Raw genomic sequence first — 17,080 nt, forward strand, 5'->3', positions numbered from 1 at the left:
GCCAAGCGCGCGTGTTTGGACGACAGCAGCACAAGATGGGACGAAAGAGCGCGTGTTCAGGCGAACGAGAGAGACGCCAAAGAGACGGCGCATCCAAATGAAACTGTAGGATTCCAGGTCTGCTCGTCCCCCGTGCCTGCTGACGGATCGGCACACGCGAAGGCCCGGCGAACAACGTGCCGCACGCTTGGCTCGATGGCTGCAGCAGCGCTTGGCCCGAGCGATGACGATGCTGCGTGTTGCCGTGGTGAAGTCTTGCCTCATCGCTTTTTTGCCGTGGTGGACCTGACCACACGGCCGCGAGGGCCGCATTATTCAGCGCCGCAAACTCCCCTTAGGTCCGAGGGTAGCTTTCGCATCATCGCCGTAGCCCCAATGCGACACCGTCGTTGGTGAGAAGCGCATGTCTTCCTTTTCTTCCCCTCCCCTTCCTCTCTCCTTCTGACCCGCTTGCATCACCATTGTTGTCGGTTCGTGTGGCGACGACACTCCATCCCAGAGCGTATACAGCAGCGCCAGACGCCGCACGCTCTCCACCACATTTCTCTTAATACTTTCACACCCAACTTCACACAGTCTCTCGCACAATAATCAACCACACGCCCCAACATGTGGGGCTCAGGCGTTGATGAGCGCAAGCTCACGCGCACCGACACCGGCAACTTGCCGACACAGAACGCATGGCACCGTGGCGACGCCCATGATGATGCGGATAGATTGCACCCACCCCACGAGCCCGCCGAGTCCTCCGAAGAACTCGACCGTAGCGGAACATGGGGCGAGAAGGACGTTGGCGGGATCAACGAGGAAGGCGCCCTGAAGGATTTCCAGAACCTCCGCAGCGAATTGACCAACATGGAACGAGTCCGGACGCACGAAACCCAAGCGTCGGTGAAAAGAACCATGAGTGGCGCCAGTGCTGGCCGCCGAAAGAGCAAAGTCAGCACCGCTCGCCCTGAAACAAGCCACACCAACCGCGAAACCGAAGATGGAACCGACATTACTGGCGACCTCGAGGCTGGCGGAGATGACAAGGAAGACGAATTTGAGCTCGACCAGTTCATGCGGGAAGGTCACTTCGAGAAGAGGACGGAAGGCCAGTCGGCCAAGAAGGTTGGCGTCATTTTCAAGGACCTCACAGTCAAGGGTGCCGGCGGAGGCGCAATGTTCGCCAGGACACTTCCCGATGCTATCCTTGGTACTTTTGGACCTGATCTTTACCACGTCATCACCCGTTTCATTCCCCAGCTTTCGTTCGGCGGCGGTAACCTCAAGACTCTCCTGCACGGATTCAATGGCTGCGTTCGCGACGGAGAGATGCTGCTCGTTCTCGGCCGCCCCGGCTCCGGATGCAGCACATTCCTCAAGTCCATCACCAACAACCGTGAGAGTTATGCCCAAGTGACTGGTGATGTATCCTACGGCGGTATTTCTGCTGAGAAGCAGAAGAAGATGTACCGTGGTGAGGTCGTCTACAACCAGGAAGACGACACCCACATGGCCGTCCTCAACGTCTGGAAGACTCTGACTTTCGCCCTCATGACCAAGACGAAGAAGAAGGCCCGAGAGGAGATCGACGTTATTGCTACTGCGCTTATGAAGATGTTCGGTATCTCTCACACCAAGTACACCATGGTTGGTGACGAGTACACGCGTGGTGTCTCCGGTGGTGAGAGGAAGCGTGTTTCCATCGCTGAAACTCTTGCTTCGAAATCCACCGTTGTCGCTTGGGACAACTCAACCAGAGGTCTCGATGCGTCCACCGCTCTGGACTATGCTCGCTCTCTCCGTATCATGACCGACGTGTCTGATCGCACTACTATGGTCACCCTTTACCAGGCCGGTGAAGGCATTTACGACGTGATGGACAAGGTCCTGGTCATTGACGCTGGTCGCCAAATTTTCATGGGCCCCGCTCGCGAGGCCAAGAAATACTTCATCGACCTGGGCTTTGAGTGCCCTCCGAGACAGACTACCGCGGATTTCTTGACAGCCGTCACCGATCCTGTGGAGCGTCGTTTCCGTGCTGGTTGGGAAGACCGTACGCCCAAGACTCCGGAAGAACTTGAGAAAGCCTTCCGGCAGTCTGAGCACTACCAGAGGCTGCTCGCTGACATGGCTGACTACGAGAAGCACATCAAGGAGACCGACTACGCCGATGCTAAGCAGTTCGAAGGTGCTGTTCAGGAAAGCAAGTCGAAGCACGTCAAGAAGTCTTCCTCCTACACTGTCAGCTTCCCCAGCCAGGTCCTTGCATGCACCAAGCGTGAGTTCTGGCTCATCCTTGGTGACACGACTACCCTCTGGACCAAGATCTTCATCATTATCTCTAACGGTCTCATTGTCGGCTCTCTCTTCTATGGCGAATCTCTCAACACTTCTGGTGCTTTCAGCCGTGGCGGTGCCCTCTTCTTCAGCATTCTCTTCCTTGGTTGGCTGCAACTTACCGAACTTATGAAGGCGGTCAGTGGCAGAGCGGTCGTTGCAAGGCATAAGGAATATGCCTTCTACCGCCCGTCTGCCGTCAGCATTGCTCGTGTCATTACCGATCTTCCCGTTATCTTCGTCCAGGTCGTCATATTTGGTGTGATCATGTATTTCATGACCGAACTCGACGTTGACGTGAGCAAGTTCTTCATCTGGCTGCTTTTCGTCTATGTCAACACCATTCTTCTGACTGCCCTGTACCGCATGTTCGCCTCGCTCAGTCCAGAAATCGACACTGCCGTTCGCTTCTCTGGTATTGCGCTCAACCTGCTCATTATTTACACTGGTTATGTTATCCCGAAGACTCAGTTGCTGAGCAAGTACATCTGGTTCGGCTGGCTCTACCACGTCAACCCGATCTCGTACAGTTTCGAGGCCGTGTTGACGAACGAGTTTTCCGACAGAAGGATGGAATGTGCGCCCAGTCAGCTCGTGCCGCAAGGACCGGGAGTTGACCCTGCCTACCAGGGATGCGCTCTCCGCGGTGCGCAGGTCAACGCAGACTACGTCGATGGCTCGGCCTACCTCAGCTCGCAGTACAACTACACCCGCAGCCACCTGTGGCGCAACTTCGGCGTTGTCATCGCTTTCACCGTTCTTTATATCCTGATCACCGTCATTGCCAACGAGCTGTTCCAGTTCACTGGCGCCGGCGGTGGCGCCCTCATCTTCAAGAAATCTCGCAAGGCCAAGAAGCAGGTTCAGTTCCAGGAGAACACGTCTTCCGACGAGGAGAAGGCCGCCGCTGCCGCTGGTAGCGACAGCAGCTCCTCCACCAAGAAGGAGTCCACGATGGGTGAGAGCCCTGACGAGAAAGCTCAGGAGGAGGCGCTCGCCAACATCTCCAAGAGCGAGTCCATCTTCACCTGGCGCAACGTCGAGTACACTGTTCCCTACCTAGGCGGCGAGCGCAAGCTTCTCAACGGCGTCAACGGCTACGCGAAGCCCGGTGTCATGGTCGCTCTGATGGGTGCCTCTGGTGCCGGTAAGACTACTCTGCTCAACACTCTTGCCCAGCGTCAGTCTATGGGTGTCGTCTCCGGCGAGATGTTCGTTGATGGTCGTCCTCTGGGTCCTGAATTCCAGCGCAACACCGGTTTCTGTTTGCAGGGTGACCTCCACGATGGTACTGCTACCATTCGTGAGGCGCTTGAGTTCTCTGCCGTCCTCCGTCAGCCCGCCAGCACTCCTCGCTCTGAGAAGATCGCGTACGTTGACCAGATCATTGATCTGCTCGAGCTTCAAGACATGCAGGACGCTCTTATCATGAGTCTGGGTGTCGAGCAGCGCAAGCGTCTGACCATTGGTGTCGAACTTGCCGCTAAGCCCTCCCTTCTTCTGTTCTTGGACGAGCCGACTTCTGGTCTGGACTCCCAGTCTGCCTACTCTATTGTTCGTTTCCTGAAGAAGCTGGCTGCCGCTGGCCAGGCCATTGTCTGCACCATTCACCAGCCATCTTCGATTCTCATTCAACAATTCGATATGATCCTCGCCCTCAACCCTGGTGGAAACACCTTCTACTTCGGTCCTGTCGGCGAGAACGGTTCCGATGTGACCAGGTACTTCGGTGAACGTGGCGTCCACTGCCCGCCGGAGAAGAACGTCGCCGAATTCATTCTCGAGACTGCGGCCAAGCCACACAAGCGCCCTGACGGATCAAGGATCGACTGGAACGAAGAGTGGAAGAACTCTCAGCAGGCTCAAGACGTCATCGAGGAGATTGAGGGACTCAAGCTCACCAGGAGCAAGTCCATCCCGGAGAAGGTCCGCAAGGAGCAGCAACGCGAGTACGCCGCGCCCGTCTGGACCCAGATCTACGAGATCACGAACCGCACTTTCAAGCAATACTGGCGTGATCCCAGCTATATCTACGGCAAGCTCTTCGTCTCCGTCATCGTCGGTATCTTCAACGGTTTCACTTTCTGGCAGCTCGGCAACACCATCCAGGACATGCAGAACCGCATGTTCACGGCTTTCCTGATTCTCACCATCCCTCCGACTGTCGTCAACGCCGTCGTTCCCAAGTTCTTCACCAACATGGCTCTTTGGCAAGCTCGCGAGTACCCCTCTCGTATTTACGGCTGGGTCGCTTTCACCACCGCCCAAGTCGTCGCCGAGGTCCCCTGGGCCATCATCGGCGCCGTCATCTACTATGTCATCTGGTACTTCCCTACCGGCCTGCCGACCGACAGCTCGACGGCCGGCTACGTCTTCCTCATGACGATGCTCTTCTTCCTCTTCCAAGCCAGCTGGGGACAGTGGATCACGGCCTTCGCGCCCAGCTTCACCGTCATCTCTAACGTCCTCCCCTTCTTCTTCGTCATGTTCTCTCTCTTCAACGGCGTCGTCCGCCCCTACGCCGAGCTGCCCGTCTTCTGGCGCTACTGGATGTACTACGTCAACCCATCCACGTGGTGGATCGGCGGCGTGCTGGCCGCGACCCTCGCCGGCCAGCCCATCGAATGCGCCGAGGCCGAGACCGCCGTCTTCGACCCGCCGCCCGGCCAGAGCTGCCAGTCGTACGCGGGCGCCTTCGCGCAGTCTTCTGGCGGCTACCTGCTGCAGCCCGACGCGACGAACAACTGCATGTACTGCCCGTACTCGAGCGCGGACGGCTACCTGTCGACGCTCAACATCAGCCCCGCCGACAAGTGGCGGGACTTTGGCATTTTCTTGGTTTTCGTCGCGACCAACTACATGCTGGTGAGTACCTGCTTATCAGTCTTGCAATTCAAATGCAGAATGCTAACACAGTCTTTCCCAGGTCTACTTCTTCATCTACACCGTCCGCGTCAAGGGCTGGGCCTTCGGCCTGGGCTACGTCTTCGGTGCGCTCGGCAAGCTCGTCGAGCTCATCAAGGCTCCCTTCAAGGGCCTGTTCAAGAAGAAGGAGGGCCAGCAGCAGGAGTAGGAGCTTTTCCCATCCTCTGACAATCCTTCATTCTTTTCTTTTTACCTCTACTTATTAATGCCTCGATGTGGCAACGGGACGCACAGGACACGGGGGTGTCTCCGACTTGACATCATCAAAAATAGACGCGATAGATCTTATGTGGAGGGCCTTACATCTTACGGGTTGTTATACAAGGCGGGGTCGGCTTTTGTGGCCCTTTAGCGTTGGCGTTTTCTTTTTATAATTGATCTTTATTAGTTACATCGATCCGATGCAAAAACAAGCGAGCACAATGCTTCATAACTTTACTAGGGTTCCATTCCGATCGTCTCGATTCATCCGATTATCATCTTGTCTTGAGCGACACAAACAAGAAAAGCACGCCTTAATCCCACCACACCATCCCATGATATCCCATCCCATCAAATCGTATCCCCCTTCACATCAAAAACCATTAACCCCTCTCTCACGCCTTCCACCAGCCCTCTCAACCCCCTCAAATCAACGCTCCCAAAACAACAAACCCGACCCCCACAGCCCCAAGCACCAACCCCCCAAACACCCTCTCCGCAACCCCACCGGCCCCATTCACAGTCTGGCTAATCGGCGAGCTGCCAGCCGACGTCGCAGCGGGGCTGTCAGACGCAGACATCGTGCGGATGCCGCTGGCGCTGCTGAAAACAAACGACGACGAAGAGGAGGAGGACGACGACGACGAAGAAGAATATGCAGTCGCTCCGCTGGCGCTGTAATCGGTCGCTGAGGCGCCGCCGCCGCCAATCCCGGAGAGAACAGTCGTCGGCGCGGTGGTCGCCGTCGTCTGGAACGAAGGCGGCGTTGACGCGATCGACGTGTCGAGCGAGCTCAGCATCGTCGTCGTCGAGCTGGAGGCGGAGACGTCGTAGCTGTAGCTGCTGCTGACGCCGCCGCCGGACGACGAGCCGCCGCTGGCGAAATCGGGGCAGGTGGTCGTCGCGTTCGCGGGGTCGTAGCAGTTGATGTTGTCGCCCGGGCACTGGACGTAGGTGCTGCCGAAGCAGGATTTGCAGTCGCCGTTGTCGCACCAGTCGGTGTACGTGATGTTGTAGTCGGAGTAGCCGGTCGTGTCCGAGGGGGAAGAGGGGGAGGACGGGGAGGAGTCGGAGGACTCGGGGGTGGTGCAGGATTCGATGCCGTAGGAGCTGTCGCCGGGGCTGTAGCAGTAGTAGTCGGAGCCTGGGCAGGGTTGGTAGGTGGGCCCGAAGCAGGTGACGCAGTCGCCGATGCAGCGCTTGGTGAGCTCGGAGGAGAAGGTGAGGGTGTCGCGGCGGAGGAGAGTGGGGGTGAAGGAGGCGATGAGGGAGGTGGGGAGGAGGGTTAGGAGGAGGAGGGAGGTGGTGGGGGCCATTTTTGTTGGTGGATGGCGAGGACGCTTTCGACTTCGCTTTGGTCGAGGTGTGATGTCGTGCTGGGAGGAATGACTACTACTCACACCCATGGACGCGATGCGGCTGATATATACATAGCCCATCGCCCTCCAGACCGGTCAATCGATTCCACGACATCAGGCGCCTGCGCGCTATACAGCCACAGCCACGCAGGAGTCATCTCATCACGCACAAGCCTTTCAAGGCCGTCCAATGATAGGAGATGCTAAGTTCGGAGGGTATAGCAGGAGATGCTTGGTCGGGCGAGGCGTCAAAGCCATGAGCGGTCCGCGATGCCACAAAAGGCCATGAATAGCAGCGCGCCGCCGCATCAGGCGAGAGTGCATAACGGTCGATAGTATTGGAGACATGCGGCTATCCATCCCCAGCACGTCGCGTCGTGCAGAGGCGCGCATCGGCGCGTGCCGGCCAATCATTCTCGTTCGATGGACCCGACTATTGCCCATGTGAGAGTTCTTCCTTCGCGCGGTCGAGGTTGGGGGCCCTGGAGTCCAAACGCGGTGTCAAGAAGCATCGACCGTCGACCGCTGAGACGTCTTCAGAATAAGAAGCGAGGAAACGGTTGCAAGCGCGGAGGTTGATCGTTTCTCCACTGCTAGTCACGTCTATCATCCTCCTTCCGGCGTGGTCGCCAAGCGCCAGCTGAAAGACGGGCGAATTGCTCATCTCCTGATTGTGTTTCATGGCTGAACTTTGTGCGCAAGCCTCGAGGCTGAGCCTGCAGCGTCCAATAACATTGCATCTCTTTCGTTTGTTCTTGTTCAATCAACCAACAGAGCATTTCGTCCATTCCACGATGCCAGCATGTGGAGAGGAGATCATCATGTGGTGGTTACCTTAGGCTCGGCGAAAGACAATTCATTGCATTTAAGCAGATGATATTTCCGCGGATAACGATTGAGGAATAACGTTGTCATTACGTCCTTCAACAAGAATCGCCCTGACACAATGAAACCGATCGTTTGGCTACTCTTCACGCTTCCTTCCGCTTTCGGCGCGATAGGCGGATCCTGCTCCTACAATGGTCTCAAGGGCACTTGTCAGAAGACCAGCAATTGCGGTCAAGGTACGTCGATATCGATCGACTCGCGTCTACACAAACCAGACTCCTTACTAACTCCCCCTCCGCATAGGCTTCACCGTCACCGGTGCCTGTCCTAACGACCCTACCAACGTGAAATGCTGCCTGTCCAAATCCTGCACCAGCACCAGCGGGCAGTCCGGGCTCTGCAAGAACAACCCCGGCAGTACCTGCAGCGGCAGCTTCGTCAAAAACCGCTGCCCAGGGCCCTCCGACGTGCAATGCTGCGTCTCCCAGGCGCCGGCACCATCCTCCACCCCCAAACCAGCCCCTGAGCCCGTGACAAACCTCGTCGTGCAGTTCTGGCTCAAGTCCTTCATCCCCCTCAACGTCCCCGACGTCACGTCCCCCTGGCCCAACCACCCGGGCAAGACGATGCTGAACGGCATCCCGCAAGCCCTCGAGTGGGTGCCCAACTTCGGCGGCTGCTTCGTGACGGACCAGCGCAGCTGGAGCAGCCTGACGACCGCCTCGGCGCGCATGCACTCGGAAGCGCGCATCCTGCTGTCCTCGCAAGGCACCTACGACTGGACGCAGACGCACCGGTGCGGGCGCACGGTAAAAGTGGACTGCGACGACGGGGCGGAGAAGGACTCCGCGACGGCGTCGACGAAAGACATGGGCTTCAGCCTCAGGTCAGGGTCGTCGCGAAAAGTCGTGCTGGACTATAGCGGCAAGGCGAGCGATCCGCTGGTCTCGGGGGCGCCGAAGATCGATGTCTTGGGCACGCTGACGGTCGATTGGGACCGGAGGTCGGTGGAGTTCAATGGCAAGGTGGATGATTTCCCGGCTTTCGAGGCGTATGTGGTTGTTAATGGGAAGGGCCCGTATGCGTTGCAGAAGCTGGGGGAGAAGGAGGGGAGCACTGCGACGAATCTGTTGGGTGGGGCGAATAGGGCGTTTAGTGGGAAGATTCTGTTCTGAGGTTGAAGGCCGTCACGATTTGGTGCTTTGGCGTGATAGTTCATTGGCCGATGGCTAGAGAAATTGATTGGTAACGATATGCAGTCGATCCTGAATGAGAGAATCTGGCTCCTGAAGTCGTGTTATTTGTTGTCGACGCTTTCAGAGTGCAAAACAAAAATAAAAAATCTGCAGTTCTGGCGGGTATGATGCCAGCGTGGTAGAGAATCTCGTAGAAAACAGACACCAGAGCCTTTCTTTCACAAGCCATACATTAGTCTCAATGCCAATATATCAAATGCCTACGCCGCTTGCAATTACCCAAAAACCCACACAGCCATCGTGATGTCGCTCGACCCCAACGCCTCCCACCCCACATCCACATCCAAAACCCACCTCTCCTAACATCACATCCAAGGCCCCACCCCCCCAGCCCCACCTCCCCTCCCCTCATCCCACCTCCAAGCCCTCAGCGTCTCGGCCCCCACGCTCCTCTTATTCGCCAGCGCCCTGCGTCTCAACTCCCTAACAACCTCGTCGCTCGCCTCGAGCCGCTCCAGCGTCTCCGGCGCGGCGTCGACGAGCTGCTGCAGGCGGCTGAGCGAGGATTGGCGGATGTGCTTCCAGAGGGCGCGGGCGTTGTCGGGCTCGGTGGACGCGGGAGGGGAGAGGGCGGTGGTGGTTGTTGCGGGGCTGGGGTGGTGGGAGGGGGGTTTGAGGTGGGCGGTTGCTTGGCGGAGAGGTGGAAGGGGAGGAGGGGGAGGAGGTGGTGGTGGTGGTGGTGGTAGGGTGGTTGTGGGATCTGAGGTGGGCGAGCAGGGTGCTGTGCTGTAGTAGTCTGAAGGGGCGGGGGAGCCGGTTGGGGAGTTTGTTTCGAGGGAGGTGTCGGAGATCAGGATGGAAGGTTTGTCTGTTGTGTCGAGGGCCGCGGAATGCAGCTGGGTTTCGAGAGATTCGCAAATTTTGTCGATGGGATGTTTTGCTGAGTTTGTGGTGCCGAGGTGATAATGGATCAAGTCTAGGGCTTGTTGTGGTGGGCAATGGTGCGTGATGTATCTGGCCAGCTTTTCGTGGACGTTAGAACGACTCGAGAGTCCGTCGATAGACGAGCAGATACTCCAGCGGGAGTCAGTCTTGGGTCTGCGGAGTTTGCATGTCGTGCGGCAGGTGGCCGTGTTCGTTTGATGGACAAGCGAGTGCTTGTACCGTGCTTCAATGTGAAGTATGTCTTGCTCAAGGGTGCCAACAATGCTCTGAATCTCCGCAAAGAGCGAAGCCTGATCGATGTCATCCGCATGAGTCGACCTGCTCGGACGGATGCGTGGAATATGCAGCTTGATGAAAAGTAAACAAGATTCTCCCGGGAGCAACTGATCGGTCGACTTGCGCCCGACCAAATCCAATATCTTACTGCTAGAGCTGGGTTTGTAGCATAATCGAAGGCTTGTGATTCGGCCGAGCACCTTGTCTCTGGGACAATCGGGGCTCGAAGGCTGCTAGCCTTGAATCGTTTTCTGATCGACGACTTGCGTCTCGGTGCTTGCTTCTATAGCAATCCACATATCCTTCTTCTCACTAGGGTCCAGGATAAATGTGTCCATGGTAGCTTCGAGGCGGACGTACGGTACCAAGATCTTGCCGTTGGTAGCCTCGACCGGTAGCGCCTGGGGTACTTTCTCCTGAAGTCTTGGAGTGACATCGAATCTCGCTGGATATCTAGGCGGCGGCGACTCCGGCGATTTGGAGAATCGAGACATGAAAGGCAACCTGGCAGGTGTCGGCGTTCCAAAAGGCGGCGTAATCTCTTCCAGCTCCTGCACCAGAGCAGCGGTGCTCACGGTGCTGTCTGTGAAAGAGCGATGTTCGCTTCCAAGCGGCCCCTGACGGGCGAAATCATCGCTACCAGGTACGTCAACCTCGCTAGCGACGCTGTCTCGGCTGATATCGAAGCTGTATGCTCTTCTCTCGGGTGGGAGTTCGATGGTGGGTTTGCGACGGCCGGACAGCCTGCGTAAGAGACTTGCCTCTGATTCGATGGGTCGGATAGTGTTGGTGCTGCGAGTTCGGGAAGCAGCGCTCTTGAGAGTTGACAACATGCGCTTGCTGACGGACCTGTGACGTTGGATCTGTGGCTTTCCTGGTTTGAGCCCAGGAGTCACGCGCGGTGAGGGCTGAGAATTTGGTGAGAGAAGCGGCTCTGGCGATATGCTGCGGAGGCTGCTGGAAGCGTTTGACGATTCTTGACCGCGGAGATGCTGACAATCGCTTTGAGCGACTTCCGGGAACGGCATGTTCTGAAGTTCATGATCTCCAGCACACCCGACGCAAGGCGGCGGCACATTGCCCAGCGCTCCGTCTTTTCTCAGGTTCTCCCTGGTCTTCCGGACGCGCAATGGCGTGTCCGGTCGTCTGCAAGCAGAGTGGTCTCGTTGGCGATTCAAGGCTGGTTTGTCACTGGGAGACAGTGGCCGCAGAGGCCTCACGTTCGACGGCAAGGCATGCTGGCCCAATCGCGCGCCTCTTGGGGTTGGTGGGATATTCTGCGCGACAAATTAGCCGTGAAAAGGGGAAACAAACGTGGAGATCGCAGTCTCGCCTCTTTGGCGTTCGCCATAAAGTGTTCCTCTCAGCGCTGAAAACCGTTTCTTGGGTCAGAATCTACAGACTGAGTCGGACTGTATGCATCATCACGGATTACCATAAGAGGTGACTGGCATGAGCAATGACCGGGAAGGCGTAGGGCAGTCCGGTAAATACTGCAATAGATCCTGCCCGCCTTGAGGCTTCTCATCAGGGCGACTTTGGCAAGCACTGCCAGATATGCCAAACTCATTACCTTGACTTTACCTACCTACTCATCATAGATCCAGGTGACAATCTGAAAATCTCATTGCAGCAGGCTCATTCGTTTGATTGACGTCTCGTTGCCAACGGGTAGATGTCTCGATATGAGGTTTCCTTTGTTTATATTATATTCGGATCGCCCTCATTAAGCAAGCCTCAAGTTGTCCAGCAACAGCCTCCGAGGGCATGGCGTATCTTCATCCTCCAGCAGCCACCGCCTCAATCTGCGGCATAACGCTCGCAAGCGCCTCATCGTCCATCTTCGCAAAAGAAATCTGCAAAATCACGTCAGCAAAAAACGCCCTTCCTGACCGCACCACCCCCCAAGACAACAAAAACCAAAAAGAAATAAACTCACCACCTCCCCCCCCTCCCCCCCAAAAAGCACCCCCTCCGCCCTACTCGCCGCGACAACCTTCCTCACCCGATCCTCCCAAACGCCCGACCAATTCCACTCGCCCGGCCTCCTAGCCCCACCAGGCTGCTGCTGCTGCGTGGCCGCGCTCCCCTCCCTCCCAGCACCACCACCATCCACCCTCACCGGCGCAGCCTCCCCCAAGACCCTCGCGCGATAACTCCGCCACGCATGCCACGCGCTCGGGTTCGCGGCCGCCTCTAGCGGTACCGCGTCCAGCAGCTCCGGCGTGCAGAACAGCAGCCTCACGTAGTGCAGCACTTCGACGATATGCGGCTCCCTCCTGCCATCCCCATGCTCCGACTCCGACTCTTCAGCAAACCACTCCGGAAAACCCTCTCGCAGCACCAGGCCGCCGGGCGGCAAGCGCGAGCGCGGGTCGACGGGCCCGCTGTCGCGGGCGGAAGAGAGGGTGTAAGTCGTAAGGGGCGCGACGAGGGGGTGGAAGACGTCCTGGGCGAAAGTGATGGCGGGCGGGGCGGAGGGGTAGGAGGCGGGGAAGGAGAGGGAGAGGCGGAGGAGGGCGGAGGCGTAGGGGCCTAGAAGTGGGAGGTTAGTTGGGGTCGGTTTCGGGGATGGGGAGGTTGGGGGGCGCGTAAGGTACCTTTGCGGACGGAGAGGACGGCGGTCCACTGCAGGGGCTCGTCGGGGACGGGGGAGACGTAGAGGCCTTTGAGGTTGGCGTGTTTGAGGCTGGCGCTGTTTAGGGCGAGGCCGGGGGCGTCAGTTGGGTGCTACGTTACTGCGTTGCTGCGTTTGCCGGTATGCTTGGGCTGAGGGTGTTGCGCGAGAGCTCTGGACTGGAGGGAGGCATTTTGCTCGCTGGAGCGATTGGGAAATGGGACGTGAAGCACGTACAAGTCTAGACACAGCTTCTGGCGCGCGAACGCGCTGGACCGCAAGGGCATGGTGTGGGCATTGGTGCGGTATGGCGGTTCCTCAGGTCACACGCCGAAGCTCGCTCGCCGTCCGACGGCGCTCGCGGGGTCGGTCGTCTGGAGTAAGGCACGCGAAGCTTGGGCTGGAACCCGCTTGCGGCCGGCTTTACTTCAAGCCACAATCAATGGCAGGTGTGGTATCGTCCCGAGCATCTGCGCGCCAAGGGAGAGAGCGGTCACATTTGAAATACCGGCACCGCAAACGAAGCTACAGTAGTATGTTCCTGATTAATCTACGCGCGAGTGATCCACCTGGCATGCAAGGCCGGCAGCCGGCAGCACCCAGAGGCAGAAGTCAGGTCACATGACTGGAGCTTCATGCGGGCTCGCGCATCCCTGTCTGTCTGTCCGCCTCATCACAGCCGATGACGATGCGCAGCGAGCCCTCGCAGATCGATGAACCTGACACAAACCCCCGAGACCGAGGCGCGCGCGTCCGCCCTCCCCTTCCGAGCGGCGGCAAGCCGTGCACCAAGGTCAAACACTGGCGCAGGAGGGAAATGGGGCGCTGGGCCCAATGGCCGGCCGGACGACTTTCAACCTGACGCAGAGGCAGATTGAAATTCACGTCGGGACGCGTTGCGATTCGCCCGCGGCCGCGCGCCGGACTCGAAGCCTGTGCGGTTAGGGTTGGCTGGCCCGGGGACCTACGGGCGGCGGCGTGGGCGGGTTCCCTCGCTGTGGAAGGTTTGCACCGGCCTTCCTGCATGGGGCCCGGCCGTCGGGATCAGTTATGACATGTGGCTCGATTGCTATAGATCATTATAGCCCCGTCGTGGGGCTGGGAGTGAGAAGTTTGCAGTGACCCAGTTCGTCCTGCGATTGCCTTTTTGCGACCCGGGAGGTGCCCTCGCATGCAGCTCGCGGCTCGGTCAGGACTCAGCGGACATGAGGCCGGCGCGGCGCATGGGGAGCGCGTCCCGGTTGCCGCAAAGTCATTTCGCGCGACTCAGGTCAGGCTTTGTGATTATTGTGATGTCGGTGGGCAGCGCGGATCTGCCGAGGTTTGGCGTCGTTTGATGAACGGCCGGCTCAAGATTATGAAGGGAGGGACGCCGCGGCGGTGAAGGAGCCGTGTCGACGAAGCGTTGGACGTCACGGGCAGGCAGGGCAACACACCGCCGTGCCGTTGCCATCGTCATCTACCGGGCGAGGAGCCGGCGGTGTGGCGCGGTGGTTACATACAAGTCAGGATCGGGCGGGCTGCGGTATCACGATGGACAGATCAGAGGCCGCTTTGTCCTCGATGATGCGGTGGAAGGGTGCGGGCGGTCAGGTGCTCGCGAGTCGCGGAGGCGCATTCGAGGCTCTGACGGGCTCAAGCGCAAGCTTTCGGGGTGATCGCCCGCTTGCCATCGCTCGTCGGACGAGCCCTCCGCAAAGTCCCAAGGTTTGCTCCAGCGCGCGTGGTCACTGCTCCGGCCGGCATGCCGTCGACTGACGGGTCGACGAGGCGTCTGACCATCTATCTCCATGACCACGACCCGGGTGCCGCGGTTCTGCTGGCGTCGGCCCAAACGGCGGGCGTGCGCAGGAGGCCCAGGGCGAAACGTCAGGCCGGTGCTGCCAGCGCTGCCAGCGGTGGGGTTTGGGCGCACTGCGAACCATGACGGACCCGAGGCTCCGCGCGTGTAGCATCCGCAGACAGGACGACTGACACTGACACGCCGCGCAGCTCACGGCACGCCGGCCTGACTTTATGTATCCACACCGCCGCCGGGTCGCGGGCGCCGCAGCGGCATGCCGTGGGCAGGGCGGCGACTCTCGATCCTTGATCGCCTTCGATGGCACGGCAGGCCGCTACACCGCATCGGCCGGTGCGCTGTGCGAGGCGACGGCGGCTCACCGAAGTTAGGGAGAGCGCTGGCGCTGGCGCTGGCGGCGCGCGCACACAAATACATCCGGGCGTGCGTCTGACAGATCACATCTCCCGGCTTGGCGGCACTCGCCGGGCGGCGTGCCAGGCCCAAAGCGTGGTCGCGCAGGCGCAGCACAGCTCGAATCCAACCCAGCGTGCATGCAGCGCTACCGCCCCCGATCACGGGTGCATAAGCCCGCCCATGACGTCGGGGCGATCTGTGGTCCCGGGGCCCGTCGAGCCGGGATGGCAGCGCCAGGCCGCCAGCAGGGTTTGCGCCGGCGGCAGGCGAGGCAGGGTGGTGTCATGTGGTGGGCGAAGGTGGGGAGGGCTAGAATAGGAGTCGAAGGATTCGAAACCGACCTGTCTCAGATGCGGTGGCGAATGAGAGGGGCTCGACGGGGGTTGCGCCCCAATCTCCCGGCCCGCCGTGCATTCCAACGTTTCGAGCCTTGGGAGGGCGAGGGCGAGGGCGAGGGCGAGCAACGGAGGGAGGGCGAAGGCGAGCGTGCGCCGCGCGGGAGTCAGGCGTGTCATCAGGCGTGTCAGGCAAGTCAGGCAAGTCAGGCAGGCCTGTCTCGCGGCATCGCATGGGTGCCAGCCTGCAAGCCTGGGATGCTGCCGGAATGCTGTGCTGCTGTGCCGCTGTGCTGCTCTCACTGCTGCTGCCCAGCGCGTGTACCGTGCAGCAAATCAGGACGGCTACCCGGTGCGCGCTGTGTCACGCCTCGGGTCGCTACGCACCGTTTGGCCCTCACCGCCATTACCGCAGCCAGGGCCTGTGACGAGACAAGGGTAAAACGTGGCAGGCCAACGGCGGAGGGCGGCGGAGGGCGGTGGCATTGGCGTTGGCGACACGAGGTCTCGGGCGGCCGCGAGCCAGCACAGCGCAGCGCAGCGCAGCGCAGCCCACGGCGACCGGCTTTTGAGAGCGGTCGCAAGAGTCATAGTGCTCATTAATCTACCCTACCTGCCTTACAGTGGTCGCCTGGTCTGCGCTCTGCAGGCGACTATTTTACCGTACCGACCGAGCTGGGACTGGGAGCGGTAGCGAGCGCATTTGCTCAATCGCACATAGGGGCCGTGCAGGGAAGGCAGGCAGGCAGGCAGGCAGGACAGGCTTCGCGACCTCACAAGCTCGACGCCAGCGCGGGCCTCGGGACTCTCTGCGACAAATAACGTGTACCACTCGAGACTCGAGCTACTGCACGTCGCGGCGGAGGCGGAAGTGCAGCCGGGGGGTCGCTGCACCAGCGTGCCGCATCGACGCCTCGACGCATCGTGGCGCGACGCAGGCAAATGTGACAAGCGAGGGATGAGAGGGCGCGCGCAACCTTAAACCCACCTCGACCTCCTCGCAAGCCTGCCCATGCCTTGGGTGCCCGCCGGCCAGGCAGCCCAGCCCCATGCCCGCAGTGCGGCCTCGCCGGCCCTTGCAGCGTGCGCGCGCCCACCACACACACCGCCTGAGCGCGCGACGGCATGGCCGGCCACGACGGCGACGACGATGCTGCCCAGACGCGCTGGTGGAGCCACGCACAGGGAGGACTGGCACGGCGCGACTGGGTCGCAAGTCAGGTGTCGGGGGTGACGTGGGACGGCGGGCGCGCGGCGAGGGCAGCACCGGCAGCACTGGCAGGTGTGATGAGTCGGCGGCAGCGGCAGGAGGCGGAGTGAAAGGCGTGCGGGCGGGCAGGCAGGCAGATGGCAGCTGCTGGCAGGGTGGCAGCTGGCAGCGCGGCTCACCGAGTGTTCGGCAGCGTGGCGATGGCTGCAGCGCGCCGGCCGGGTTGCCCTGGCGCAGGAGGTTGATTGCGTGCGCCGGCAGCGGGCAGGGCGAGCAGGGCTGAGCGATGACGGGTCGATGGATGGAGGGATGGCAGCAGGCGGGTTAACAGCCCACTCGACGGGCGGGGGGAGCAGGCCTCACAGGCCCAGCGGCCCAGGTGCTTGCTTGCTAGCAGCGGCGCAGGCTCGCGCAGGCTCGTAGCGTGGGCGGCTGTCCGAGAGTCTGGCGCAGGCGTTGTGCGGCGCGGATGGGCGATGCCGCGCACCGGATCTTGCGCCGGGCCCGCCGCGCCGGCTGCCGCGCGCCAATCAACACCCGCAATCGCTTCCGGGCACCTGGCGCGGGCGCTGCGAGCTTCTAGCGCCGAATTTGCCGGCCCGGGCGCGCTAGCATCGGCCTGCTGCCCATGAATCACCCGCTACAGCAGGTGAATGTGAACGTGAAC

The 17,080-nt window shown here is 60.1% G+C and overlaps 5 protein-coding genes across 5 annotated transcripts; 2 read left to right on the forward strand and 3 right to left on the reverse strand.

The window, feature by feature from the left end:
* Window positions 1-609: 609 nt before the first annotated feature.
* WHR41_05415 (uncharacterized protein) lies at window positions 610-5,688 on the forward strand (the record flags this gene model as incomplete). The annotated part of the gene is made up of 2 exons (XM_069374020.1): window positions 610-5,190; window positions 5,252-5,688. The coding sequence occupies 2 exons, from the start codon at window positions 610-612 to the stop codon at window positions 5,396-5,398; spliced, it is 4,728 nt and encodes a 1,575-aa protein (XP_069229442.1). The 3' UTR covers window positions 5,399-5,688.
* A 188-nt stretch (window positions 5,689-5,876) lies between these two features.
* On the reverse strand, window positions 5,877-6,767 carry WHR41_05416 (uncharacterized protein; the record flags this gene model as incomplete). The annotated part of the gene is made up of 1 exon (XM_069374021.1): window positions 5,877-6,767. The coding sequence occupies one exon, from the start codon at window positions 6,765-6,767 to the stop codon at window positions 5,877-5,879; it is 891 nt and encodes a 296-aa protein (XP_069229439.1).
* Window positions 6,768-7,617: 850 nt separating this feature from the next.
* On the forward strand, window positions 7,618-8,812 carry WHR41_05417 (uncharacterized protein; the record flags this gene model as incomplete). The annotated part of the gene is made up of 2 exons (XM_069374022.1): window positions 7,618-7,873; window positions 7,941-8,812. The coding sequence occupies exons 1-2, from the start codon at window positions 7,756-7,758 to the stop codon at window positions 8,810-8,812; spliced, it is 990 nt and encodes a 329-aa protein (XP_069229440.1). The 5' UTR covers window positions 7,618-7,755.
* Window positions 8,813-10,287: 1,475 nt separating this feature from the next.
* WHR41_05418 (uncharacterized protein) lies at window positions 10,288-11,082 on the reverse strand (the record flags this gene model as incomplete). The annotated part of the gene is made up of 1 exon (XM_069374023.1): window positions 10,288-11,082. The coding sequence occupies one exon, from the start codon at window positions 11,080-11,082 to the stop codon at window positions 10,288-10,290; it is 795 nt and encodes a 264-aa protein (XP_069229437.1).
* A 750-nt stretch (window positions 11,083-11,832) lies between these two features.
* On the reverse strand, window positions 11,833-12,958 carry WHR41_05419 (uncharacterized protein; the record flags this gene model as incomplete). Its single annotated transcript, XM_069374024.1, has 4 exons — window positions 11,833-11,910; window positions 11,994-12,589; window positions 12,655-12,749; window positions 12,909-12,958. The coding sequence occupies 4 exons, from the start codon at window positions 12,956-12,958 to the stop codon at window positions 11,833-11,835; spliced, it is 819 nt and encodes a 272-aa protein (XP_069229438.1).
* Window positions 12,959-17,080: the final 4,122 nt, after the last annotated feature.

The sequence above is a fragment of the Cladosporium halotolerans genome (assembly GCF_011745625.1).
Source record: "Cladosporium halotolerans strain TM138-S3 chromosome Unknown Sca15, whole genome shotgun sequence".
NCBI classification, from domain to species: Eukaryota; Fungi; Ascomycota; class Dothideomycetes; order Cladosporiales; family Cladosporiaceae; genus Cladosporium; species Cladosporium halotolerans.